Source organism: Haliotis cracherodii, unplaced genomic scaffold (genome assembly GCF_022045235.1).
Source record: "Haliotis cracherodii isolate W230 unplaced genomic scaffold, xgHalCrac1.p SCAF_15, whole genome shotgun sequence".
Taxonomy (NCBI): Eukaryota; Metazoa; Mollusca; class Gastropoda; order Lepetellida; family Haliotidae; genus Haliotis; species Haliotis cracherodii.
This window is the reverse complement of record NW_027266270.1, coordinates 17,387,760-17,415,655: the sequence shown is the minus strand read 5'-3', so window position 1 is coordinate 17,415,655 and position 27,896 is coordinate 17,387,760. Positions and strand designations below refer to the sequence as shown.

The following is a 27,896-nucleotide window of genomic DNA, read 5'->3' as shown; positions in this document are numbered from 1 at the left end:
ATGACTAACCACGGATCCGGGCAGTCCTGTGGGTACCCGTGTCCTACTCAGTACCCACCCGACCCGAGTACCCGAGTTACCCGTCCTAGCCCTAACAGCAACATCCAACAAAATGCATAACGAAGCTGTCAAAGATGAGGTGGGTAAGTCATTTTTATTCAAGTTCATAACAAATTACAGGTGAAAGAACACATGCAAAATATTGTGGTACATATCGCAATATATGAATAATTATCAAAATATATTGCAATTCGAAAGTGAGGCCAATACCCATCACTACGAATATAGTTGACATTTTAATTCATATTAAAACATCTTCACTCTTCTTCAGCTTTTTATATACCAGATATTTTCATTTGGTGAAAAGTGATACATCAGTTATTAATAAAAATATGTCTACATTAACAGATTTTGTAACAACAACTACATGTCAAGACTGAACGTGTTTGGTGTAAATAGGTCTGTCAGTGGTCCAAAATCAACCTAAATTCTCGTACCACTACACACTAAAACTATAAGAAAGATAACATGTACCATAAAATGAACACAACAAACATCACAGCTTATTGAATACATTACTGTTTTACTTTGACACAGCTTGAGCAAACATGCAACTGGATATACAGATATATTAGCAGGAAGAAAACAAGACAACAAAACACGACCTATGACCAGGTATTGTAATGCCATAACAATACTCTTGGTTGCCCAAACCTGTAAACACTCAATTTTTCTGATTAATGACAAAGGCAGAAGAGTAATCCACTATGTCATAAAAACAATTACCGTATTCGAAGTAACAAGCGCCCAGGGCGCACTCAAAATTAGAATCAGGGGGCTCTTATTAGAATATTATTTTGGTGAAAAAGACAGAGTTGAAAGATAAATTTTGTGGTTTATGCTGACAGCTTGAGGTGTTTATATGCGACAGATATATTTTTCCAGAATTTAATTGCCGATATTTAAGGGTGCATATAACACACGAGTGTATTATACACAAATAAATAAGTCTTGTGTACATTGATCAATCGGAAGGGGTGCTAATTGGGATTGTTCTCTAGCCAATATATTAGCAAATGTCGCTGTGGGCGCTTATTATGTCGAATACGGTATACACATGATAATTCTACAACAATTTTTTAAAGGTTATTGCACAAGAATAAGTTGCATAAGAATATTTTAGCCTTACAAAAGGATGCACTGCACCTAACACAAGGATGGAAATTACCACTAGCCTGCTAGCCCAGACCAGATTTGTTTATGTTAAAGATATCCTGAGGGCTAGTAGAATTTCAAATTTTTTGGGAGGGTATTGCTATATATTACCACTTTTTGGTCTAGTAGACAGTCTTGGTTAATTGGCATTCCTGCCTAACATTACAAACTCAAAAGTATGGCACTGTTGCAAATGTTGAAAACTTAACAATACATGTTGTGGAGATAGAAAAGAATTAAGAAATAAAACATGCAACGGAAATGCATAACATATAATAAACACCCTATCAAAGTCACTAGATATAAAATAACTTTGATATCAATATGAAATATTTCCCTAGAAAATATTCTTAGCTTTAGTCATCATCAACTCTGTTGTTGTTGTTGTGAGTTCTGGAGCAATTTCTCCAGGTCCCCAAGAGTTGACGTGTAATAATCAGGAAACTGTTCCTTGGCAAAGATGCTGGATTCTGGCTGAACATCAGCTTCTGTCGACACACCACTCAGGACAAGAAGCGACTTCAGCCCACACCGCTTGGCCAGTCCTATATCAGTGTTGAGTCTGAAGCAGTTGAAACAAACACTGCGAATAGCCACTTCATGTTTAAGGAGCACAGATAAGCTGTGCTGCTGCCAGACTTCCATGAGTGAGTGAGTGAGTGAGTGAGTGTGAGTGAGTGAGTGAGTGAGTGAGTGAGTGAGTGAGTGAGTGAGTGAGTGAGTGAGTGAGTGAGTGAGTGAGTGAGTGAGTGAGTGAGAATTGTTTTATGCCACTTTTAGCAATATTCCAGCAATATCACGGCAGGGAACACCAGAAATGGGCTTCACACATTGTAACCATGTCGGGAATCGAACCCTGATCTTCAGTGTGACGAGCAAACGCTTTAACCACTAGGCTACCCGACCATGAGTGAGTGAGTGACTGTATCAATAACACAACAGCCTGTAAATCACATTGTTGTTATGACAAGGACCCCTTTACTTTTATGCTTACTTTCATGTTAAATTTTAGCAATGCAGTTATTCTAATCAGCCAAGCTGGGGTACTTTGTACCTATTTTGTCATGTGAGTGAGTGAGTATGGCTCTACGCCGTTGTTAGCAATATTCCAGCAATATCCCCGCGGGGGACACCAGAAATGGGCTTCACACATTGTACCCATGTTGGGAATCGAACCCGGGTCTTCGGCGTGATGAGTGAACGCTTTAACCACTAGGCTACCTGACCGCCCCTATTTTGTCATGTAATCCTAAATGGAAGACATTAACTGAAGATTGCTACACTCTCTACCAGTATCCCTATACATGCTCATTGGGGAGACTTCCTCACCTGTCACCAACCATACAGCATCTAGCAGGATCAAGTTTGTGTGCCTTTTGTAGGACGTCGAACATGGGCCTCTCTGGCTTTCCCAAAACTATTGGATCTCTTTGGCTGGCACACTTCACAGCATGAACCATTGTGCCTGTTCCTGAAATTGAAGGAATAACAAATTGTCTTTTATTCATCATGCGCATGACTGCCATTTCTGACATTTGTCGAAGTTTTTGTTCTTTGACTTTGGTCATGTGGTTTGGCAGTCATATTGGTTTCAAGGTCTCTTCTAAGCTTTTTTCATCTTCTGTAGGGTATGTGTAAAAAAAACCAGTCCAACTACAAAAAAAATCTTCTCCTAAAACTTACATAAAAAGTATCTTTTTATAACCAACAGTCCAACTACTTTAAACAAATGTTCTCTTAAATCTCATAAAAAGTATCTTGTAACATTTTTTGTTGTTGCGAATATCAGCCATATTGGATTATACTTCGGGTCTACGTTTCTCATGAAAATACTTCATAATTTTACATAAGATGTTGAAACTTGTTCTTTCAAGCATGTCAAAAGACACCTGGCTTGGTCTATTTTCAAATGAAATCTATCAATGAAGCATTCATTAACGGAAATACTGCAGGTTACCTCCCTTTAACCCTTTGCCCAAGGTGACCACATATGAACACAATTGTGTAGCCTGAGGTTTGTGAAGCAAGTTCCAATAGGTTGAAATAAGTGACATTCAAATTTCATGTGATGTCAAACTGATTCGAACCGAGTGCGAAATCTTGAATTAGAACCAAGATGGCGGGTGTCACTCCTTGTCTCTATGTATATAGAGGGGTGTGATTGTTTTTCAATATACAAATATATTATGTTATACACGCTATCATCGAGTTTCTGTGTGCCAGAATGGTAACCGAGCGTGAATTACGAATTTTTAACTATTTCTAGTAGTCAACCGCAAGTTGGATTTAGATTTTTTAGAGTTTGCTTCCAGAGTTGTCCATAAAACATGAAAACTGTGACTTGATGTTTCAAATTGAATAATTCATAAACATCGTGAATGTCAACCGTCTTTTCATCTTCCGGTGACATTTCTGGCTGCTGCACAGGGCCAACACGCCGACTTCCGCGGGAAATAAATGACTTGATTGTTGCTAATTAAACAAAAGGGTGAACCTGGAGCAATAGTCGTTGGATACTGAACTGTCACTTCTAATTAATTGAAAAGTCCATATTGATATGATTTACTCTGATACAGTCAGAGAGGCGGTCTCTGATACGGTACACACCACAGACGGAAATATGACAACAAAATTGACAAAAGCACTGGAATGTAAGTGATGTATTTTTTGCCAACAAACTGTTGCTATTTCATTTCACCACTTTGAATATATTAAGTTACGATCTATACACACATTGTCGAAATTTGATAACTGCAGATTGTTGTCTCCTGCATGCCAACGAAATGAACAGCTGATGGTGGTAAACTAAACGATCTATAATTGTCCTCACAAATAATTCCCCATAAAATCAACAATGAACAGAAATACATAACTATTAGTGTAATTTATCCTAAAGTAGACAATCAGGAGAAATATAAGTACAAATGTAATGTTTTGTTAATGCTAATATTTTTAAAAATGCGCAGTGGAATAATTAATGTTCGAAAATAGGATATCCGAGGATATATCCACATAATCTTGTAACATTAATTGCAATATTATTCGAGTCACAAGTACCCCAAATCAAATACAGTTTCCACTGTGTGAAGCTGAAATATCTCTGAAAATTTGCAAAATCTCATCACACACCAAAAAATCTCATTGCTTTTGAACCAGGGGAGATTTTCTCTCATAGGTAAAAAATTCCAGGATAATCTCTGCATTAAGGATGTGTTTTCCAAAACAGAAACTGATAACTACTGGAAACTGATAACTACTGGAAACTGATAACTTTGTCAGTGTTGTGGTATAATATAATAATATAATGACAATCAGAATTTATGTTCACATGCAGTAAAGTTTGTTTCAAAACTGGAAGTGACAGTCCAAGCCAGACGTAACTCTAATTACAAGGGCTGTTACGATTCACTCGCATATTCGGTGAATCGAACCGTAACAATTCATGAATTGAATTCGTTTATTCATGGCCACTAGATTTGAATATTTATGAATATGCTATCATGTATTTACATACCCTGTACCTAAAAATATACATAACAACATATTATATGCATAGATTTCTTTCAATGACAACACTCTTATAATATTTAATTTGATAGTATTGTTTTGACTGGTCATTGTCACATTTGAGCAGATACTAGTACCTGGATAAGTGCAGTATATAAATGTATAATTTATTAATAATTACCAAACCATGTCAAATAAATTATGATGTTATTGTTTCACTGAATATAATAAATAATACATAAACTGCTGACTTTTTATTGTAATTGTTACCCTATATTCGTGATATGAATCGTATTTGCCTCATAGAGTATTCCTTGCAGCCCTAAAGTACTCACAAAATTGTTACAAACTGACCCATAATCATGTGACTTTCTATTTTAAAGTTCTTATGCAACAAGTTGCTGTGCATCATCTAACAGACAACAGATAATACTGAGCATTGTGGTATGAATCACCTCATCTTCCCGAGGCAAGAGAGTTAACTGACTTTAAAAGTCCAGTTTCCACCCTTGCCAAACTAGGCTGGAATTCCTGGTCTCAATCGTAGCGCCACAAGTGGTTATTACCAGTTATGTCCCTTCTAAGCCTCTCCTATGCACTAATCAGATTCCACCTCTCGTATCACTTGCGTTTGCTTCACACAAAATGGTGGCGCCCAGTCAGGATGATCCGATCAATGATCAAGATATATATTGTGATAAAAGGGGTCATACATCGCGAAATGCATCAAATCACGTGAGCACCTTGATTAAAAACGAGTTGGCGATGCACATGCTTTGCAAATCTTGCAATTGACCGAAATCTGCATGACAGTTTAAGAAACCAGATTTCGATTTCGGTGCGCAGTTATGATTGGACTATGCATAGACTCTTTAGTCCAGTCAAAATGTAACTCCATAATACCAGCCTAGTTCGGCAAGGGTGGAAACTGATGATTTTTGTTGTTTAACGCCGCACTCAGCAACATTTCAGCTATATGACAGCCGTCTGTAAATAATCGAGTCTGGACCAGACAATCCAGTGATTGACATCATGAGCATCGATCCACGCAATTGGGATATGATGAAATACATCAACCAAGTCAGCAAGCCTGACCACCCGATCCCGTTAGTCATCTCTCACGACATGCAAAGTCGCCTTTTACGGCAAGCATGGGTTGCTAAGACCTATTCTACCCCGGATCATCACGGATCCCCTGCATCGGAGCAACCCCAGCAGCGGTAATAACCTGGGCTACTGTTCAGTATGGAAACAATGTCTCCCACTGGCCACAGTAACGCTCAAAGTTTTGTAGCATTTGCTAAGTCCAGAGCTATTCAAAAGGCCCTAGGGGCATGCATAGTTTGACGACAACAGCTGTTGAGCTGCCGGCTAGTCCCATTTTTAGTACCACAACTGCAGTTTAATGTTAACTGTTCCTGGCAATATCCAAAGGGTACTAGGCACCTTTTGGGGGATAGTGCTAAACATGCATATCACTACTATTTCAGGAAGTCATATTATCTTTCACTTCATTCTCAATAGTGTCCGTTGTGAGTGAGAGTAACTCTTGCACTGACAATGACTACCCATATAAAATCAAGGACACATTACAAGATGTAAACGTTACTGCCTAAAACTTTGCATTTGGCCATGTTTACATGTTCCTTTATGTTTTGCTTTGAAAAGTGAGTGAGTGTGTGAGTTTGGTTTTAGCAATATTCCAGCAATATCACGGCGGGGGACACCAGAAATGGGCTTCACACATTGTACCCATGTCGGGATTGAACCCGGATCCTCGGAGTGACGAGCGAACGCTTTAACCACTTGGCTACCCATCTGCCCCTGCTTTGAAAAGAATATACTTAATAAATCCTTCACGGATTGATGTATTCAGTATATTATTTCATTTAATGTGCCTCTTATTAATAAACAAAACAGATATTACCAACAGTATGTCCACTGGAAGTAAGAGCTAATGGCTGTTACATTCCTCAAATAAGCTGAGAGCCCTGTTTGTGGAAATGCGATACTGATAGTAAATGCATCTGAATAAAATCATTTATATGATAATAAAGAAAATAATAGAAACAAAATAAAATATGTGTAGACATCATCTGTTGTTGGTAACAAGATGGTTATAATCAGGCCCTGAACAGTTATAACATTAGATCTCTTGGGTGTTTACTCTTGTCGTAAATAATCTAACTGGAACAATTCAGGGCCTAACCATCATGTAATAGGTAACCATGGCAACAGATGTAACACAATTCTATTACTGCTTGTAACCTCAGTACATCTGCTTAGAGTGAGTGAGTGAGTTTGGTTTTACGCCGCTTTTAGCAATATTCCAGCAATATCACGGCTGGGGACACCAGAAATGGGCTTCACACATTGTACCTATTTTGGGGATTCGAACCCGGGTCTTCGGCGTGACGAGCGAACGCTTTAACCACTAGGCTACCCGACCGCCCCACATCTGTTTAGAATAATATATTAAGAATAATGAAGACTAGTAGGAATGACATTTGTTTTTCATCCAGATGAGGTAGACTTGGCAGTCCAACAGGGCAACTGGCAGACAACAACATTCAACAATTTTCAAGATGAAACACACACACTCACCAGGAATAACAATGTCCCCCGCCGCAGGTAGATTACTATCCTCGTTGGTTGCCAGGAAGATAGTATCTTTTTTCTTAAGATAACTGCTCGCTTTCAGGATTTTGGGAAAGCTCAAGTACTTGTCAAACCCAACCATTACACAATTGACCTGAAACGATACAAAGTTTTACATGAATAATTGAGGGAGTGAGTGAGTGAGTTTGGTTTAACGCCGCTTTTAACAGTATTCCAGTTATATCGCCGCGTGTCAGCTTAAAGGGGCACTGATCTAACGCAATTCCCCGGGACTGGTTGTTGCCTTTGTTATTGTTTTTTCCCAGTGAGTACCCGGATGTATAGCAGAAATCTAGACTAGTTCGCGACCTCTGCTGCGCCTTTCGTAAGCGCATTAGTCACGTTTATGGATACCGGTAGTAATAAGGGCGTATGGTCACATTGATCAACAAAATGAAATACAGTTTTCGAGATAATAAGGAAATGTAGGTATCTTTGGGGGTAGCATCGGTAATGGTGACGAAGTTTTGATAAGTCACTTGCTTGGTAATTTTGCGATTTTCGTTTACACTATTTTTACTTGCAACACGAAGTAAATATTTCACCTAAGCATGGCTTTTTTTATAGTGTGTATATTTTTTTACTGTCAAAATGTGTAACATATTTATTAAACGTCTAAATATTTTACAAAGTGACTGAAAAACATTTCGTTGAAAAGTACATGTCTATGTTGTTTGGCTTCTAATCCTACATAATAATCTGTTGTGATTTTTGTAGGCCCTTTTGTTCGTCTTAATCAATCTGGACAGATTTCTTAGTCAAAATGGCTGAAATTTTTACACATTTTATAAATTGCCTGAGAGAATCAAATTTTACAAATTGACGGTAATATTTACACGCTTACAAAGGAAAAGACCGGAGAAAACAACGTCTATCGCGCATTGAAGAATTTCCCAACCAAGACATAGAGAAACAAGAACGAATCGGTTCAAATGAAGGAAAACAAAATGCAAATACCATAATTACAACCCACCAAATTTATGTGTATAAATTTTAGGCAGCTTCCTTGTTCGAGGAATGTATCCGTGAATATCCACACAAAGGAACAATATCCCACTCGTCTGCAGCTGTACAAAGAAACTTATTCGATGTCACGTGTCTCTGTAACAATCAACTATTTTAAAAAATATATATCGTTTCGGGATATTATAACCCGTGTTCGTTTCTCAACTGATCACTTGGATTGTTTCAGGTGTTTCACATAGGTGTCAAGTCTTCAAGGGTCGGCTGAGAAAGCCCATGTGACAACTATTTTCATAACGTCCACGGTTCCATTGAGTGACAGATAACAATGATCAATCAATCAACGTATTATCAGTTATCCCTTTGAACAAAGTATGTTATTTTAACATCGGCACTTCACGCCATGATATGAGTGTATTCCCTTTGTTTTAGTAAACCTAGACATGTAAACACTCACTTTTGACATATCCACTGTACAAGATAACAGTGATTAATCAATCAACATATTTTCTGTTAATCCTTTGATGGCCAGGAACGATCCGTTGATATACAAAAAAAGTAAATGAACTGATCATTCATCTCTTGCTTGGCTGCCACGTGCATATTACATAACACACATTTCACCTCACTTCCAACCTGGATTTAGATTGAATAATTACCCCAGACACAATAAATGCCAAATGGGAACCTTTGTCAGGTAATCTAAGTGGTGCTACCACTAATTGTACCTGTAATAAATTCATTAACTGAGCATCAAGGGAATGACGACAAATACACAAGTGTAGGGTTAGACGAGAAAACGTGGATGACAAGGGAGTAGTAATCGTATCATCGAAGCAATCCAAAACCCGAAAATTCTTTCACTGCATGGATACTCTTTTTAGTATTAAACTAAATACGTAAAACAAATATTGCCTCCAGCCTTCAAGTTCATTTAGCTGTCCTTGCAGACGGTAGCCCAGTCTCTGGTCACGCTCAGTTGCGTTGCGTATCATCCGGGTACTCACGGGGAAAAAAACAATAACAAAGGCAGCAACCAGTCCGGGGAATTGCGTTAGATCAGTGCCCCTTTAATGTGGGAGGAAAGCCCGAAGTGATGCAGGTCTCAGACGTTTACCACTTCGGTGAAACCCACGAGCACGGGTATGGTGCTGACAAACCTAGAAACATAATCAGGGCGAACTGGTATTCGAACCCATTTACATGAATAAATATCATAAGAACCTTGTATATGTCAACAACCTATACAATTATGCAGTTCAATTACTATCTCTAGAAGAAGAAACATGGTTTGGCACAATAAATAGTGTGGTGGTTACAATAATGTACTGGTCATACTGGTAGGTAAAATACTGAAGGTAAGTCAAGAGGAAAATTATTGGGTTTCATAATACCACAGCATAAATACCAGTTAAAGGAAATTATTGTCCTGCATTTGAAAGATATAGGAAAAAATTCACGCTAGTCCACGAGCCCGAGTACTAAATTGTGCATCTTCCCGAGGCAAGTGTGTTAACTGACTCTAAAAGTTCAGTTTCCACCCTTGCCATACTAAACGAAAATTATGGAGTTATATCTTGGCTGGATTAACGAGTCTATGCATAATCCAATCAAAATTGTGTAATGAAATCGACTTTCAGTTCCTAAAATGCTGTGTAAAATGCGCTCGATTGCAGAATTTGCAATGCATGTGTACCGCCAACTCGAGGATAACAGATATTTCAAAATCTTTTCATGTTTATAATCAAGGTGCTCAAGTGATTTGATGCACTTTGGAAAGGGAAAGACCTGTTTTATTACAATACAGACATTGATTATCAGTCAGATCATCTTGACTGGGCACTAGGGGTGACTATTGGACTGGAAAACACTATTGCAATAACTATTGATATTGAAAGAAACTATTGCAATATATATCGATAGTTTTCAGTGTATCATTTTAGATAGAATTTAGAGTTGAATTAAACCTTGGAATTGAAGTTTCCTTTGAATATGATAACCATAACAACAAATAAAAAGTAAAGTTTGAGATATGAGTGATTTGTTTTTTCTTTACCCTAAGAAAAAGAAACTTCCATACTACCATGTGTAAATTACTACCACTCATCATCAAAAGAAAAACAAATTTGAACAGCATTGCATGTATTTTATTGATATGGTAAATACAATCGAAACTATCGATATTCCTAACTGAAATTGATACTATTGACTGGAAACTGATTTAACAATCGATTTATTGACTTACCAATAGCAATATAGCAATATTTCGATTCATCTCGACACCCCTACTGGGCACAATCGTTTTGTTTGAAGCAAATGCAAGTGATATGAGAAGTGGAATCTGATAGATCAATAGGAGGGACATAGAAGGGGCATAACTGGTAATAGCTACTGGTGGCGCTCGGATCAATCCCAGATTTTCCAGCAGAGTTCAGCAAGGGTGGAGACAGGACTTTTACAGTCAGTTACCTCCCTTGCATCGGGAAGATGAGCAAGGATAGGTTGTAAACCCAGAGACCATATAATAGGTAAACCATAAACATTTAGATTGTTGATATTTACTACAGATGACAGGTTGTGTTGAATTATTTCACAGAGTTGTAGTATAGACAACAATACACAATTTGCAGTCTGCGACTTTAGCAACTCGACTGAAACGAAATACTGGAATATGTTCTTTGACAAGTCCGAAGCACAAGTCAAGTCTGTTCGGTCAAGTAGGCTAAACTAAAGATAGTCCATATAATAACTGTAAAATCAAAATGATGCTTTAGAGACAAGTCAGACAAGTGGAGTCAAAAGATTTTAGACAGAGGCTGAATTTGAAATCTCATTAATATTTGCAGAAATCACATTTCCTGAACTCCAAAACCTTCTGAACAATTGGGTTTTGGGGGTAAACCCCTTTGGGGTATTAAGAGGGAAATGTTTTCCTGAAATACACATGCTTTCATAATTCTCATCTATTACTACTCCAAAAATAAAAATATACCACAATCTCAAGAACATACAATATAACAACATGCCAGAGACCAGACAAGCTAAAGATATATGGTTTATGGGGTTTAACATTAAGGAGACAGGTTATAACGCCAAGCCAGGTACTCGGCAGAATGCATGCATGTCCCCTTGTTTTATCCCCTTCATACCAAGCGCCAGGCAGGGAAAACAACAAGTACCATCTTTGAATGTTCTTTTGTTTGATATGGCCGGGGATTAAGCCACCGCCCATCCACACACCGGGCAGATGCTCGACCATGGAGGTGGCCATGGGACTGAATTGAACCACAGATGTTCCACTCTCTGGGCAGACTCTGTATCTACTGATGTTTTGAAATCAATACCAATGGTGCTTAATACTAGAAACCATGGCACACTCACTGTTACTACTCACCTCGGGATCCAACTTCGTTGTCAACCATTCTGGATGGAAGCCATCAATTTTTTCCTGGTCAGGCTGCAACATGAAACATTTTCACTTTTGAAATGAATTAATGATTTTAGAGCTTTAGTGAGTGAGTTTGGTTTTACGCCGCTTTTAGCAATATTCCAGCAATATCACGGCGGGGGACACCAGAAATGGGCTTCACACATTGTACCCATGTCGAGAATCGAACCCGGGTCTTCGGCGCGACGAGCAAACGCTTTAACCACTAGGCTACCCGACCGCCCCTATAGAGCTTTAGACACTCTTGATAAAAAATAATAAGAGATGATGAAATCAGTAGTCAGCAGAGCTGAGACGAGGATACTGCTCATCATACACACATGATACTGCATGTCAGTCCAAGAATGACAACTTTACAACAGGAAGGACCTGGTTTACTATTATTAGTATTAAATTAAAACGATGTGAAAAAATAACCAGTAAATTTTCTAATACCGGGTATATCACGAAACTCAAGACATCTTTGACCTTTGCATTAGCAGACTGTCTTAATAAAGTAAAAATACACCCAATGACTGTTGAAAACAAAGTTTATCTAACCACTAACCACGACACCTGCATGCTAAATACTCGAAATATGTAACTATTTATCCCTGTATCTGTACGTGGAATACTGTATGTTTTCAAACACTACCCCTATGCCTTTATGTAGGACATCACATTTATCCACCCACCTACCCTATGCTGGTATGTAGAACACCATATTTATCTATCCACTTCCCCTATGCCTGCATGTAGAACACCATAGTTATCCATCCACCTCCCCTATGCTGGTATGTAGAACACCATATTTATCCATCCACCAACCCTATGCCGGTATGTAGAACACCATATTTATCCACCCACCTACCCTATGACTGCATGTAGAACACCATATTTATCCATCCACCTCCCCTATGCTGGTATGTAGAACACCATATTTATCCATCCACCTCCCCTATGCTGGTATGTAGAACACCGTATTTATCCACCCACCTACCCTATGCCTGCATGTAGAACACCATAGTTATCCATCCACCTCCCCTATGCTGGTATGTAGAACACCATATTTATCCATCCACCTCCCCTATGCTGGTAAGTAGAACACCATATTCATCCATCCACCTCCCCTATGCCTGTATGTAGAACACCATATTTATCCATCCACCAACCCTATGCCTGTATGTAGAACACCATATTTATCCATCCACCTCCCCTATGCCTGTATGTAGAACACCATATTTATCCATCCACCAACCCTATGCCTGTATGTAGAACACCATATTTATCCATCCACCTACCCTATCCCTGGATGTGGAACACCATATTTATCCATCCACCTACCCAATGCCTGTATGTAGAACACCATATTTATCCATCCACCTCCCCAATGCCTGTATGTAGAACACCATATTCATCCATCCACCTCCCCTATGCCTGTTAGTAGAACGCCATATTCATCCATCCACCTACCCCTATGCCGGTATGTAGAACACCATATTCATCCATCCACCTACCCCTATGCTGGTATGTAGACCACCATATTTATCCATCCACCTACCCCTATGCTGGTATGTAGAACACCATATTTATCCATCCACCTACCCCTATGCTGGTATGTAGACCACCATATTTATCCATCCACCTACCCCTATGCTGGTATGTAGAACACCATATTTATCCATCCACCTCCCCTATGCCTGTATGTAGAACACCATATTTATCCATCCACCTCCCCTATGCCTGTATGTAGAACACCATATTCATCCATCCACCTCCCCTATGCCTGTATGTAGAACACCATATTTATCCATCCACCTCCCCTAAGCTGGTATGTAGAACACCATATTTATCCATCCACCTACCCTATGCCTGTATGTAGACCGCCATATTTATCCATCCACCTCCCCTATGCTGGTATGTAGAACACCATATTTATCCATCCACCTCCCCTATGCTTGTTATGTTGGATGAAGGATACCTATATCCATCTATCTACCCCTTTGACCCGTGAAGATCCGGGTTAGAATGTTGTCTTCAGCAACCAATGCTTGTCATAAGAGGCAGCTAACGAGACTGGGTGTGTCAGGCTCGCCGACTTGGTTGATGCATGTCATCATATCCCAATTGCGAAGATTAATTCTCATGATGTCAATCACTGGATTGTCTGGACCAGACTTGATTATTTACAGACTGCCGTCATATAGCTGGAATATTGGTTAAACAACAAACCAAACCAAACCAAACCAAACCTACCCCTATGCTGGATACCATACTCATCCATCCACCTACCAATGCTTGTTATGTTGGATGCAGGATACCATCTATATCCATCCACCTACCCCTGTGCCTGTATGAAGGACGTCACACATATCCATACACTTACCCCAATGCCTGTGTGCGGAATACCGTATTTATCCAGCTCAACGCCCATGGCAGGATTTCCCACGAGGTACACCTTCCCAGTAAAGTTTATGTTTTTCAAATATAAAGCTCCAATGAAGGCTGTGCACACAATTTCTTCCTGTTGAAATAAGTGAAAAAAACTTTATCAGTGAATATCTTATAACCTTTGTAATGAAACTTTTATGGGAATATTAGTGAGTGAGTGAGTGAGTTAGGTTTAACGCCGCTTTTAACAGTATTCCAGTTATATCACGGCGTGTCAGCATAATGTGGGAGGAAAGCCCGAAGTGTTGCAGGTCTTAGACGTTTACCACTTCGGTGAAACCCACGAGCACGGGTATGGTGCTGACAAACCTAGAAATATAGGGGCCAACCGGGATTTGAACCCACAATCATAGGTTTCTGGCGTGCCTAAGGGACGCAAATCTGTACAGCAAATCGCGGCGCCTTAGACTGAGACACCCATGCCCCCGGAGTCCGCATGAAAGTTGGCATTGCTGTATAGAGTCAACCTTAGAATACAGAACAGTTGCCAATTTGTTTGGTGTTGGCAAATCAACAGATTATAGGAATTAGATCATCCTCTGGCATAAACGTTCACATTGCAACATTTACATAAAAAATCATTGCACTTGTGTAAATGTACATTTGCACCTGTTCCAGACATGGTGCAAATTTACTCTCAGTGTATATGTGCTGCATAACTAGTATACTCATGGTTATCTGATTGGTTAGGGAGTGGGCTATTATTTTCCATATAGCCCGCTCATGTACCCTGTGGAGAAATCAATTGCAACACACCTTAGGTAGCGTGCTTATCTGAAATGAGTGAGTGAGTGAGTGAGTGAGTATGGTTTTACGCCGCTTTTAGCAATATTCCAGCAATATCACGGCGGGGGACGCCAGAAATGGGCTTCATACATTGTACCCATGTCGGGGTGACGAGCGAACACTTTAACCACTAGGCTACCCGACCGCCCCTTATCTGAAATGAGCTGAAAAGAACCGATTTTTATCCGAAAGTACTGCTTCAAGGGAAGATCTATGGTTTGCATCATCTGCTAGCTGTCAAAAAGGCTGAATCAGAACGTTTTACTTGGTGAAACATATATTCCGAGTGTGTATGAATGTCAGTGAGGTAAAGTCGTTGTTAATCGATCACTCGTGGCATATTGTGTGATGTTCCCTGTGTGTGAGCCAATGCACCGCAGCCTGATGGCAACTTATAATCTATATTTACACACTCATGCAAATAAATGCAGATATCTATAGAGGTGCACGTGAACAGGGTACTAGCCACATGTCATTACAAGTGAGCTCATGTGACACACTCCCTACGGTAGCCAAACTATTTTTAACAAATGTTTACTGCTAAACCCAATGAACTTGACCAAAGTGAGTAAAACATACTGAATACCCAAAGAAAAGAATAAATGCCCAATGACAGTCTGTGCTAGAGTTAATGGAGTCTACAGGCCCGAAACTAGCTCTTTTTAGTAGAATTAAGTGTTACTGTAAGGGACTATTATAAGTTGAGCTTACTAGAATAATTTATTTTTTACTGGACTGGGCTTCGGAATATTGGCGGAAGTCACAGACTGCAATGAGAATGATTACTTGTGTGTAAATACTCAACATGCTCAATGGATCAAAACATTTTCTGGAACACTGGATCTGCCTTGATATATAGAGGACACATACCTCTGTAGCATCGTAACCAAAATTCAGACACTTTTGTGCATACTGCTCTCGGGTACTTGTACTGTTATTGGTAGCATAGAAAACCCTCTTGCCCTAAAAGAGAAGCAATTGTTACATACACAAAAAGGAACCATACACGATAAAGAACATAACACAAGTTCAATTCTAGAGGCTGTAAAAACCTGCAGCTTAAAGTTAATCATGTTAAACCCTCCACTGTAGATGGATTCTACAACATTCGATAGTGATGACAGAAGTCGGCTTCATGGGGCTCTGCTCAATTTTTTACATTCATTGGAAAATGTATGGAATCACATGTGACCATTTCAGCTAATCAGAATGCAGGAATTAAAAATGAACACAAGGAAAAAAAAAAATATCGAAATGGTGCTCAAAGTAGTATTTTTTTCAATCTCCCCGAGGCAAGGAAGTTAACTGACTATGAAAGTCCAGTTTCCAACCCCCCTTGCCTTACAAACTAGACTGGAATTTTGGATACACTATGCCAGTACTGTAAATTTCATGGTTTGGCAAACATTGAAATCAGGGCAGACTGACGCTTTACATATTGTTTTGAATAATTATTTGCTACTAAAACTGAGCTTGTGAGGTGCACAACAATCATATATTTATGCATCAAAGTGACCGTATTGCTACCTCTCCGTATGGCTTCGATGACAGCATGTGATTACTGTTAACAAACAAAAACTAAGCAAATGGCAATATGTTTATAAGGTTTTGAGATATTTTCTCACTGAAAGTTAACCATGACAAATGTTGATCTTGATGTGTAGACTCATCAAAAAATTGGAACAAGAAAATAAGATCATTGTTGCATTGATAAATACGAGTTGGCGCTGTCGCGGTATGTGGAAAAGCGGGTTCTATGGAACGAGGTGAATGGAAGTTGTAAGTATAGAAGGGACATGATTTCGTCAAAATTATTATGTAAACATTATGGAATGAAATTTTGTATGAAATTAATAAAACAGATTACAAACATAAGTCCAGATATACAATGAACACTTAAATAGTGTAACAAAGGGTTTACTTGCGTAATTCAATACAGATTTGTTGATATTCTATTTCCGATGACGGATCTTGACAGTCATATACAACCACCTGAAATGTTACTAAAGAAAAAATCTGTTTGTTTTATACTAAAGAGATATATTTTCCAGAACTTAATAGCCCATAATCATGATAATTAAGGGTGCGTATAACACACGAGTGTGTATTGTACACGAATAAATAAGTTATGTGTACACTGATTAATCGGAAGGGGCTCTTATTGGGATTGATCACTTGCCAATATATTAGCACATATCGTCATGGGCACTTATTACATCGATTACGGTATTGTAGGAGTTATATCTTGGCTGGACTAACAAGACTATGCATAGTCCAATCAACAATTGCCCAACATAATTGACATCTGGTTTGTCAACTGCTGTGCAGATTTCAGGATTTGTAAAGCATGTGTACCGTCTATTCAACGCCAACAGATATTTTGCTTACATTTTCATGTTTCTAATCAAGGTGCCTACGTGATTTTATGCACTTCAGATAGTAAGACCAGTTTTTTTTACAATACAGATCTTGATCTTCGATCGGCTAGTCTTGACTGAGCCAATAATTTTGTTTGAAGCAAATGCAAGTGATTTGAGAGGTGGAATCTGATTGGTCAATAGGAGGGACATAGAAGGGGCATAACTCGTAATAGCCACTGGTGGGCCTATGATCAAGCCCAGAAATTCCAGCCCAGTTTTTTGGGGGTGAAATCCTGAAGTTTGGTTGAGAGAATATTGAGACCTTGAGAACAGCGTTTTAAGACATACCCTTACACCTCCACAGAAATTTAATTGTGGAAGTGTTGACATCCTCAAAGATATTTTCAAAAGGAAATAAACATAAATCCCCATTTAATGCATAACTGTATGTAGATATAATAAAGCAACACTAACTCAACGAAAGTGTTTCTGAACTGGCCAGATATTTCCTGCATTTTGTCTAGTTAGGTAACGATACCGTTAATTTGAAAAACAGAGCAGTATTTGAAATAAACAAAATACCAGTCGCTTATTGTGAAAAATAAATTGACACGAAAATTTACAGCAGTCCATAAGGACCCATACAAATTTGAAACCTCGGGCCGACACAAGATCTAGCTGCCACAGGCCTACGGGCAGGTGCTTACTTCGAATTCTGAACCAGAGTATCAAAGGTACAGAACCTTACCTTTATCATGTTCATACGTTGATAAACATTTAAGGGGTGAAGATGAAAACTTGCGCTTTTGTATACCAGACACTAAGAATTATTAATCGATAGTGAATGAGTGAGTTTGATTTTACGCCGATTTTAGCAATATTCCAACAATATCATGGCGGGGGACACCAGAAATCGGCTTCACATATTGTACCCTTGTCGGGAATCGAACCCGGGTCTTCAACGTGACGAGCAAACGCTTTAACCACCTGGCTACCCGACCGCCCCTATTAATCGATAGAGATTTACAGTCTTTCAAAGTGACTGCCTCATCAGCATTACATCATTAGATTCGCCTATAGTTGTAAACAATCATATCGTGAAATCAATGCTAAATAGAGCAGAAAACCTAAAGTCTATGTATATGTGACTTCAATAGAATAAAAGAACATCAGATTGATTGTAGGTAAAGTACAGGAACATTTCTTATTATCAATCATGGAACAAAAAACAGAAATGTCCTTGATTGTTGGTTTCAATTACCAGTTTTCATCCTTCACATAAAGTACCTTGTGTTTCTTGTATTAATATCAGATTGGTATACACAGCTATTGTGTCTCATACCAATCCCATTAAACTCAGATGTCAGTGCTTGCTAGCGATAGTGAGTGAGTGAGTGAGTGAGTGAGTTGGGTTTTACGCCGCTTTTAACAGTATTACAGTTATATCGCGGCGTGTCAGCTTAATGTGGGAGGAAAGCCCGAAGTGATGCAGGTCTCAGAAGTTTACCACTTCGGTGAAACCCACGAGCACGGGTATGGTGCTGACAAACCTAGAAACATAATCGGGGCGAACCGGCTAGCGATAGTGAGGCACTAAGAGATGAGTTTAATGAGATTGCTCTCATACTGAAAAGTTAACCAAGCAAAAGCAGAACGTGTTATGTGAAAATGATAGTGATATGTTTAGTAGTTCATGTTAAATTTCAATGCTAACAGACAGACACTCTGACAAAGACCAGAAACATAACCTTGCACTGATGTTACGAGTAGTGACACATTAAATAATACAAATGATATTTTTTTTTTCCTATCATAGATTTATTCATCGCTTAATAATTTGAGCTGGTATAATAAACATTCTGAACTGCATAATGTAGAAATGGGAACATGATCCACAATGCATAATAGTATAGAGATTCTGTTCAAAAAAACAATCTTGATACTACCAATCTCAAGAATCCATGTCAAAGTGTCAGTTACCTGATCTGCCAACCCAAATTTGCAACCTCTTGTACAACATAATAATAATAATAAATGATAATAATAATAATAACAACAATAATAATAATAATAATAATAATAAATAAATAATAATAATAATAATAATAAATAATAAATAATAATAATAATAATAATAATAAATATTAATCTAAATTTTTAATATCAGAATTTAGGCACAAGTGTTTTAAATGGAGTATGACATGACATGACATTATTACCGAAGAATATGACTATATACAGAGAAGAATTTAGAAATTTCTTTTGCACTGATCACCACCGCTGTCCTAGAAAACCACAGTGCGTCGAATGACATCAACAATGTTCAGCTATGACGTCGTTTTTAGTGTGACGTCATTCCGACCTCACGCCACAATAAGATTCGAGTGACTTCACAAATGCCATCCTGATGACAGAAACAATACACTGTTGTCTCATGACGTGATATGACCCTAAGGCACATATGATTTTTATGAACCCTGATATGTTTCCCCTTGTGGGAAATAAATGAAAGCATTGCATAACCGTATTCGACGTAATAAGCGCCCAGGGCGCTCTCAAAATTAGAAATAGGGGGCTCTTATTAGAATATCATTTTGGTGAAAAACATAAAGTTGAAAGATAAATTTCGTGGTTTATGCTGATAGCCTGAAATGTTTATGTAGGACAGATATATTTTTCCAGGATTTAATAGCCAAAAATAAGGGTGCATATATATCACACAAGTTTGTATTATACGCAAATAGGGGAAGGAAGCGGTGCGTATTATATGTGAAAAGGGGTCGGAAGGGGTGCTAACTGGGATTGTTCAGTAGCCAATGTATTAGCAAATCTCAACATGGGCGCTTATTAGAGCGAGGCGCTTATTACGTCAAATACTGTATATGCAATAACATCACTTGACACATACCAGTCCTCCTGTGTATTGCCAACACATATTGCATATCATTTTTGTGTATCGCGATATATATTGTATCGGAAGGGGCCCCCAATACCAAGGTCTAATGTGTCTCAACAGAAGGTGGCCATAACTTTTTTAGTGGATCTGGTTGCTCCAAACATCTTGGTATTGGGAGAACAGTAGTCTTTCCACTCCATAGACTCTTGTTTGCTTGAGGTGTAACCATATGGAGGGGCCGTGATACAATTTGTATCCCGATACAGTACTTCATTTCACTAGCTGATATTCTTTCTTTTTGCGGGCAATAAGGGGCTACAACAAGGAATGGTCGGCTCGGAGTCAGTATACTGTGTCTGAGTGGGGTATTCATGTTAAACTGCGGCATGGTATCTCAGTGGGCTAGCGCTATAAATCGGCATCAGCCCGGACAAGTAAAAGCAGCCACACACACACGTGCATGCACGTCGCTATATAAGTGCAATAATCTTGGACACGACGTTAAACCCAATTTCACCTCACCTCACCTTTCTTTTTGCAGAGGACTCACAACCCTGAAACATCTGTTATTAAATTTCAGAGATCAGATGGGATATTGTAAGGCAGAAATATGTGATATACTTGAGAATCTGCATGAGCTGGTGGTTGAACAGTTCCTGTAATTGTTCGCGTTTTTACACCAATATAACTTGCAATGAAATATATTGTATGTATTACAATACAGTGGTCGTAAAACAATGTATTGTATGATGGGCCTCGTATCACTATACAATACGTATTCGCCGTATCATTACGCCACTTGTTTGCGCTCGGATCAATTATCAACAAACACAAGTCAATAATAATATATGCCATTTCACCTCATAGCTCCTGCATTTGAACTTCAAACTTTTAAAGATTCTATTAATCATTATATTTTTTATCTAGGACCTTACCAATTTTTTAAGATACTTGATTGTCTCCAGACTTCCAGGAATGGCACCTATTCCATCCCACAGCACGCCTGAAACAATAGATACTGTGCTGTTTCATAATGAAGAATACCCCATGCAAGTTTCTGCATTACATATTGCATAATTTCTTAACTTAAAATAATAAGCCAGGGATAATTCTAGGCCCACATTTTAGAATGCAATGAGGCATTTTAACATTGTGCTGTATGGGCGTACCTCTGGAATATTTGAAATTTTCACATGAAGGGCCCATGTCAGAAAATTCCTTGTGTGAACCCTGATCTACTGTACCTAAAAATGTCAATACAATACTTACTCGATAGTTTCTTCGGCGAAATCGTTAAAAGTTGTCAATCGAAACAGTGATTTGCATACTTGCAACACTTCATGCCATGCTCTTACTGTGCATAACTGATTCCTATATCACTGCATGGAGCTTTGCACTACATTTTTTTATACCTGATTATCAAATCGTATTCGGTGATCTACAACAAGTCATTAACCATATTTTATTGTCACTTAATTCCTAGCAGAAATCAAAGACATACATGTATGAGCATCCATGCAGAAATCAAGAGAAAAAATGCAGTCACGGGTAAAGTTTCAAAACACAAGCAATTTTAGATTTTGGAATGACAAATCCAAACCTAAATAAATATACATACAACTCTTACTCCATAAGAATATATACAAATTTCAGATCACAAATGATCGTATTTTAGATGGGATTTGCCTAGACTTTAGATAAGACAGCACTGGTCATCATGAACGTACCCTCTTGCAAGAATGGCCAATGTGCATTAATTACGAATTTTGAACTATTTCTAGGAGCAAAACAGCAGGTTGGAGATTTTTTAGAATATGCTAAAATATGTTTGCTTTCCAGATTTGTCCATATTTATTGAAAACTAATTTGTAGTGTTTTGTTGCAAGTCACACTGGCGAAACAATGCCCTGTGACGTCGGGGGTCATCGAGTGTGCATAAGCTCCCCCAAGTGATCTATCATCATTTCTACACGCAATGTCTTTGAATACGCCCAGCGATGTTGAGAGTTTTGAATATTTATTTACTAAATATAGCCTGCCCCTGCACATTTTATAGCAAGCGCTAGTTTACGAAAGCACTTTTATTTTTTATATATTTTTTATTTCGTTTTTCTCGTAATTCAAGAGGCTAAAATGGTCATATATGGGAACTAATATACATTTACAAATGTAAATTATATATTTTTGGCCAGCAAACTGTAACACCATTTACAACTTTGGCTGTTTCATGCCATGGCTTTGAATATATATAATTACGATCTTAACAGACATTATCTGAGCCCTAGAAATTGTTTGTTCCCTGCATGCCAACAAAATGAACAGCTGATGGTGGTAAACATGTCTTATCTATAATTGTTCTCACAAATAATTCCTCCTAACACACATGCCTAAAGTTGACAATGAGCTGAAATACAGAAATGTTAATGTATTTTCTTCTAGAGTAGACAATAAACAGAAATATAAATAATGCATTTTATGGTTGATACTAATTGCTAATATGTTTAAATATTCAGTGGAATAATTAATGTCCGAAAATATCGGATACTGTATCTATATAATCTAGTAACATTAATTGCAACATAATTCGATTCCCCAAACCCGAAGATCATATACAGCTTCCACTGTGGGAAAACAAAATGTCTCTGAAAATTCGCAAAATCTCATCACACGCCAAAAAATCGCTTTGCTTTTAGACCAGGGGGGATTTTCTCTCATAGGTAACAAATTCAAGGATAATCCTTGGTGTATACATGACCAGATCATTTCATATGTGTATCTAAATACATTTTTCCAGGGGACAGTCAAGCTTTTCCCAGTCAGAACATTTTGTACCCATCTCTTGAGACCTACAGTGGGTTACCGGGTAGGGTCGGGTAATTGGGGGCCGGCTACCAGGGTAGTAACCACGGTTGCGGGTAGTCCTGTGGGTACCCAATCCAACTCAGTACCCGTCCGACCCGAGTACCCGAGTCACGTGTCCCTGCCCTACCACACATGATAAAATGCTTTCCTCTCTTTCAATTTTATATGAAAAATCCAAATAAAATACACAAGTTAATTCTGTATGCCTGTAAAAGTTTTATTCTAAATTGTTTGGACAAATTGACTATTAGATTAGAATCTAGGATTGCATCATTTCACAAGGAAGAAAATTACACTATTTGGGTTAATATCTGCTTCATCATGTTCATGTTGTTTACAAATCTTCGCACATGAATATTTACTGAGAATTTATAAATGTGACTACGTAAGGGTCAGAATCATTATATTTCAATTTCCATGAGCAGGCTAGCATTTCTAATCAAAGTAACAATACGCTCCACAAATACACAGTAAACATTTTAAGTCGATCAATGGGGTATGATAACAGGGGGTGCCTGGGCCAAAATTGTGAGCGCCTCGCAACCTTGGACAAGGACATTTAACGCCGATTGACATAATTTTATCTGCCAAAATCGAACGAAGGATGTCGGCTGCTTGATTTCAAAATCACGTGATAATCACATGACACTTACATACGTTTTGTACCTTTAGCGCTGAATAAGGAGAGCTTTACTTCTAAGACAAACATAAGTCATTGAAGAAATTTCAGGCTTGTAAACGTAATCATGAATGAGCATCCACACCTACCGTCGCAATCAAACAAGAAGTTGTCGACACTTTCAACCAACTCCCGAGACAAGTCCGCGTTTAATTTCTGAGCTGTCATAGTCGAGCTGAACCGCCAGTTGAATGAAGCTTGCAATCCAAGGGCGTGAACTCTGGATAGAAATTTTGCCATGCTCACCTTCACGGTGACAGCGCAAGTTTCATAACGAGGCTGGGATCGAGTCTCGAAAAGTAATTGGTCAATCACAGCATATATTTCTTCTTTTTTTATTTGCTGGAGGAGTGAACAGAAACAGGATTGGCACCGGACTTTCCTACATGAACACACTCCTGAACTCAAAGTAGGCCTACATTACATGTTATATTGATTCCGGCTCATGTTGGACTGCATGGAAATTTGAAACGAGCATACCAACTTGCGGATATAACGAAATCTAAATTCGCATTCCAACCACACGATTTTTACTTCAATTTAGCAAAACCTTTCATCACAATTAAACATATTTGATTTTGGGACGACTCGCAGACATATGAACACGGAGTTCCTTCTGTTGAGTGAGTATAGTTTTACTCCGCTTTTAGCAATATTAGCAATATCACGGCAGGGACACCAGAAATGGGCTTAACACATTTTACCCTTTTGGGGAATCGAGCCCGGGTCTTATGCGTGAGGAGCGAGCGCTTTAAATAACCGCTAGGCTACCCCACCACTCCCTCTTGTTGAACTTTCATTGGCGATATTTACAAATTTGCTTTGGATAGACAAAGATAGCTAATGCTCCATTAAAGACATAAAAAAACAAAAGTAACTTTCATGCCGATAATTAAAATACATTTACTGAAATATTAGAATTTGTAAAGTGCATGCATGTAACTATAGAGATGGTTGAATTTGCTCAAGTCATTCATATTTTTCATGGACCATGTCAAAAGTGCACAATTAAAGTCTATGTCAGTTTTAGGCGAGTTTAGACATGTTTGTTTGTTGTTTAACGCCGCACTCAGCAATAGTCCAGCGATATGACGGCGGTCTGTAAATAATTGTGTCTGGACATCGATGTATACACAATTGGGATACGATGACATGCATCAACCAGGTCAGCGAGCTTGACCACCGATCGCGTTAGCTGAGTCTTACGACAAGGAGTCGCCTTTTATGGAAAACATGCATGGGTTGACTTTTTCATAAATTTAATGTATACCAACTAACACTGACATTAAGAGACAACCCACTTCAATAACTGGTGCTTTATGGAAATTATGTTTAGCTTTACTTTAATAGAATATTAAAAGGTGGATTTGGGTGAATGGATTATTAATATCAAAATTAGGGCAGTGGTGATATATTTCAAACCGATTTTATTTATATATCTGATACTGTGTCACATACCTTTATCATATTAATCAGAGATAATTGGCATACAGGTTGCTAAAAAGATCGATTCCTCAATAAACATTCGCAAGTGTGTGATGGTTGATATACCACAAATCATAAAAGGCAATTATATATAAATACGAATGAATTATTTCGACATTTGTAAAAAATAAATAACTCTCGCTCAAAAGGAAGCTATCATAAAAAGATCAGAATTGAAAGGTGGTACTCAGCTACAAGTCTTTACATTAGTTGATAAAATTGTAATTGTAACTTTTTTCTTAACACCTTAAATTAGAACCGAGTTTCGAATATTAAAGCTTGTTTGATGACTTGACCAGGCAAACCAGTAGCTGACTTTGCAAGCAACGATCCACTCCGTCAGGGTAAGATGGTACCAATCAACCAATATAAGTTACCGAATCTGACCACCCCATCCAAAAAGGCGTCTCATACGACAAGCATTGGACTCCCCACGGGGTTTGAGTATTAACATGGTCTCACGACGCCGTTGGTATATGTTTAGAAATACTTCTTTACATCTCTAGACATGGTGGATATGGCATTCCTTCATAAAGTTAATGTGAAATGTGTGTATCTTGTAACGCTGTCGATCAAAGCACAGATTAAGTCATGAAATAAATGAGTCATAAAAAAATGTCGTTTCAAAAATTGAAAAGACAATGTCAAATTTGCAACACTTAACTGAATATGCATAAGAAATTCACTGTAGGAATTACTTAAACCCTTCGTCTTGTCCGTTTTAATATCTTATTTAAAAAAAATAGTTTGCAAATAAAATATGGATAGCTGAGAATGAATTACTTGAATGGCTTGCCAAATGTTTTTTTGTACAAAAGAAACAATTTATAGCAGTGATGATTAACATACTTTACAACAATAAGTGAGCGCTGCTGTGAGGCTAAAGAACGCGGGTGGAATAAGAGTTATCGTTCTTGTTTAGAGTATTTCTCGTGTTCATTCGCCAATATGCTTGCATATGTTGTTGTTGGTTTCGGAAACACGGAGTGTTGACGAATGCTTCGGTTGCTCAGTCTGTTCAGATGTTCTTCGATGGAGAACCGCTTCAAGAGTCAAGATTTATGCTGCATCGAGCTGATTAGATGTTGTTTTGGGGTTTTTTAACGCCGAACTCAGCAATATTCCATCTATATCACGCCCGCAGGAGCAGGGTTTGTTTCTGTTATAAACAGATTTTCAGAATAAAAATGGTGGCCAAATAATTATGTCAGGGAAATCTTGCTGGTTCAACAAAACAGGAGCAAGTGTTAGGGGCCGACCGTTTAATATTCTGGGGGTCCTTGGAATTTACCCCCAAAAATATATTGTCCCCGAAACTTCTTCAAAAAAATAATTATGCATCAGGCTGTTGACAAAGAAATAAATACCTGCCACAAAAATACGATTGCTGCAAGATTTCTTTTGCTTTGAAAAATTGAGGCTTGTAGCTTTAAATAAACATAAATCTGGTTTTGAAGCCGTAACTGAAAAAAAATATATTCCAATCTCGAACCATGCTAACGTCATCGTTCAACACGATAGTGTTAGGCCACAAACATCACCATAAGCTGCAATAATATTTTACTTCGACAGCAACAGCTCTGATACAGTTAGTGATATACTGTAACGCTAACATTCTTTTTAAAAACATATTATTGATGTCCTTGGAGTCTCATAACGCCTTTGGAGTTGCAATTAAGTGTACATTAACACCTAGTGAGACTATAACAAGAAAACATTGATGCAGAGCATCAAAGTTCCCCGCTATATGTGATGCCTCACAAACGCGTAATTATGATGTTACTGAAAAGCATGTAGGAGCATAATTAAATTAACCACAAATAACACAAAGCTGTTGTGGAAAAAAATATCATTTATTTTGAGTATTGGGCAATACAGTTGATACATTTGCATAGGGTAGGTATATTTAAAAATAGTTTCTTGTTTAACGCCGCACTCAGCAGTATTCCAGCCATATGACGGCGGTCTGAAGATAATCCAGTCTGGACCAGATAATCCAGTGATTGTCACCAAGAGCATCGAACTACGCAATTGGAATATGATGTTATGCATCGACCAAATCGGCGAGCCTAACTACTCAATCCTATTCGTCGCCTCTTACGGCAAGCATGGGTTGCTGAAGACCTATTCTAACCTGGGTCTTTATTTAAAAAGTAGATCGAAGGAAATGGAAGCAATTTCGGGCACAAATGTAAACATGTGGAAATAGTATCAAAATTGCCAACAACATTGGCAGATGCACATACTCAAATAATAGATCAAATTCCTTTTACACTTGGCATTTGGTTATAATAATGTAAATGAAATTACTAAGGGCTCCATATGGCTAAAAAGTCAAAGGTCTTTTTGTCACAACCACAGATGCACATACTCAAAATATTATCACGTAGTTGGAGAACATTTCAATACCGGGACTAAGCATTAACGGAGATTCCTCGACTCTTGTTTTACGTTTTTCGGTCAGTTTCTTTTTTGTATTTCTTTCTTTCAAAGAATAGTAATTGTGATCATGATGAGTTGAGTTACTTGGTCTTTTTCTATGTACTGTTTTTTATCCAGTGTCAGTAACTGTTGTGGAATGTGGTTTACTTGTTACAATGACTGGCT

At 38.2% G+C, this 27,896-nt stretch overlaps 1 protein-coding gene across 2 annotated transcripts; it reads right to left on the bottom strand.

The window, feature by feature from the left end:
* Window positions 1-145: 145 nt before the first annotated feature.
* Window positions 146-24,044, bottom strand: LOC139462334 (glycerol-3-phosphate phosphatase-like). 2 transcript variants are annotated; one of them, XM_071243984.1, is made up of 8 exons: window positions 23,894-24,044; window positions 21,199-21,266; window positions 15,878-15,970; window positions 14,157-14,294; window positions 11,738-11,800; window positions 7,327-7,474; window positions 2,545-2,686; window positions 146-1,777 (listed from the first exon to the last, which is right to left on the bottom strand). In XM_071243984.1, the coding sequence occupies exons 1-8, from the start codon at window positions 24,042-24,044 to the stop codon at window positions 1,582-1,584; spliced, it is 999 nt and encodes a 332-aa protein (XP_071100085.1). In that variant the 3' UTR covers window positions 146-1,581. The 2 variants fall into 2 exon arrangements, with proteins under 2 accessions (XP_071100085.1, XP_071100086.1); XM_071243985.1 differs by lacking the exon at window positions 15,878-15,970 and having other exon boundaries at window positions 23,894-23,996.
* Between the last annotated feature and the right edge of the window lie 3,852 nt (window positions 24,045-27,896).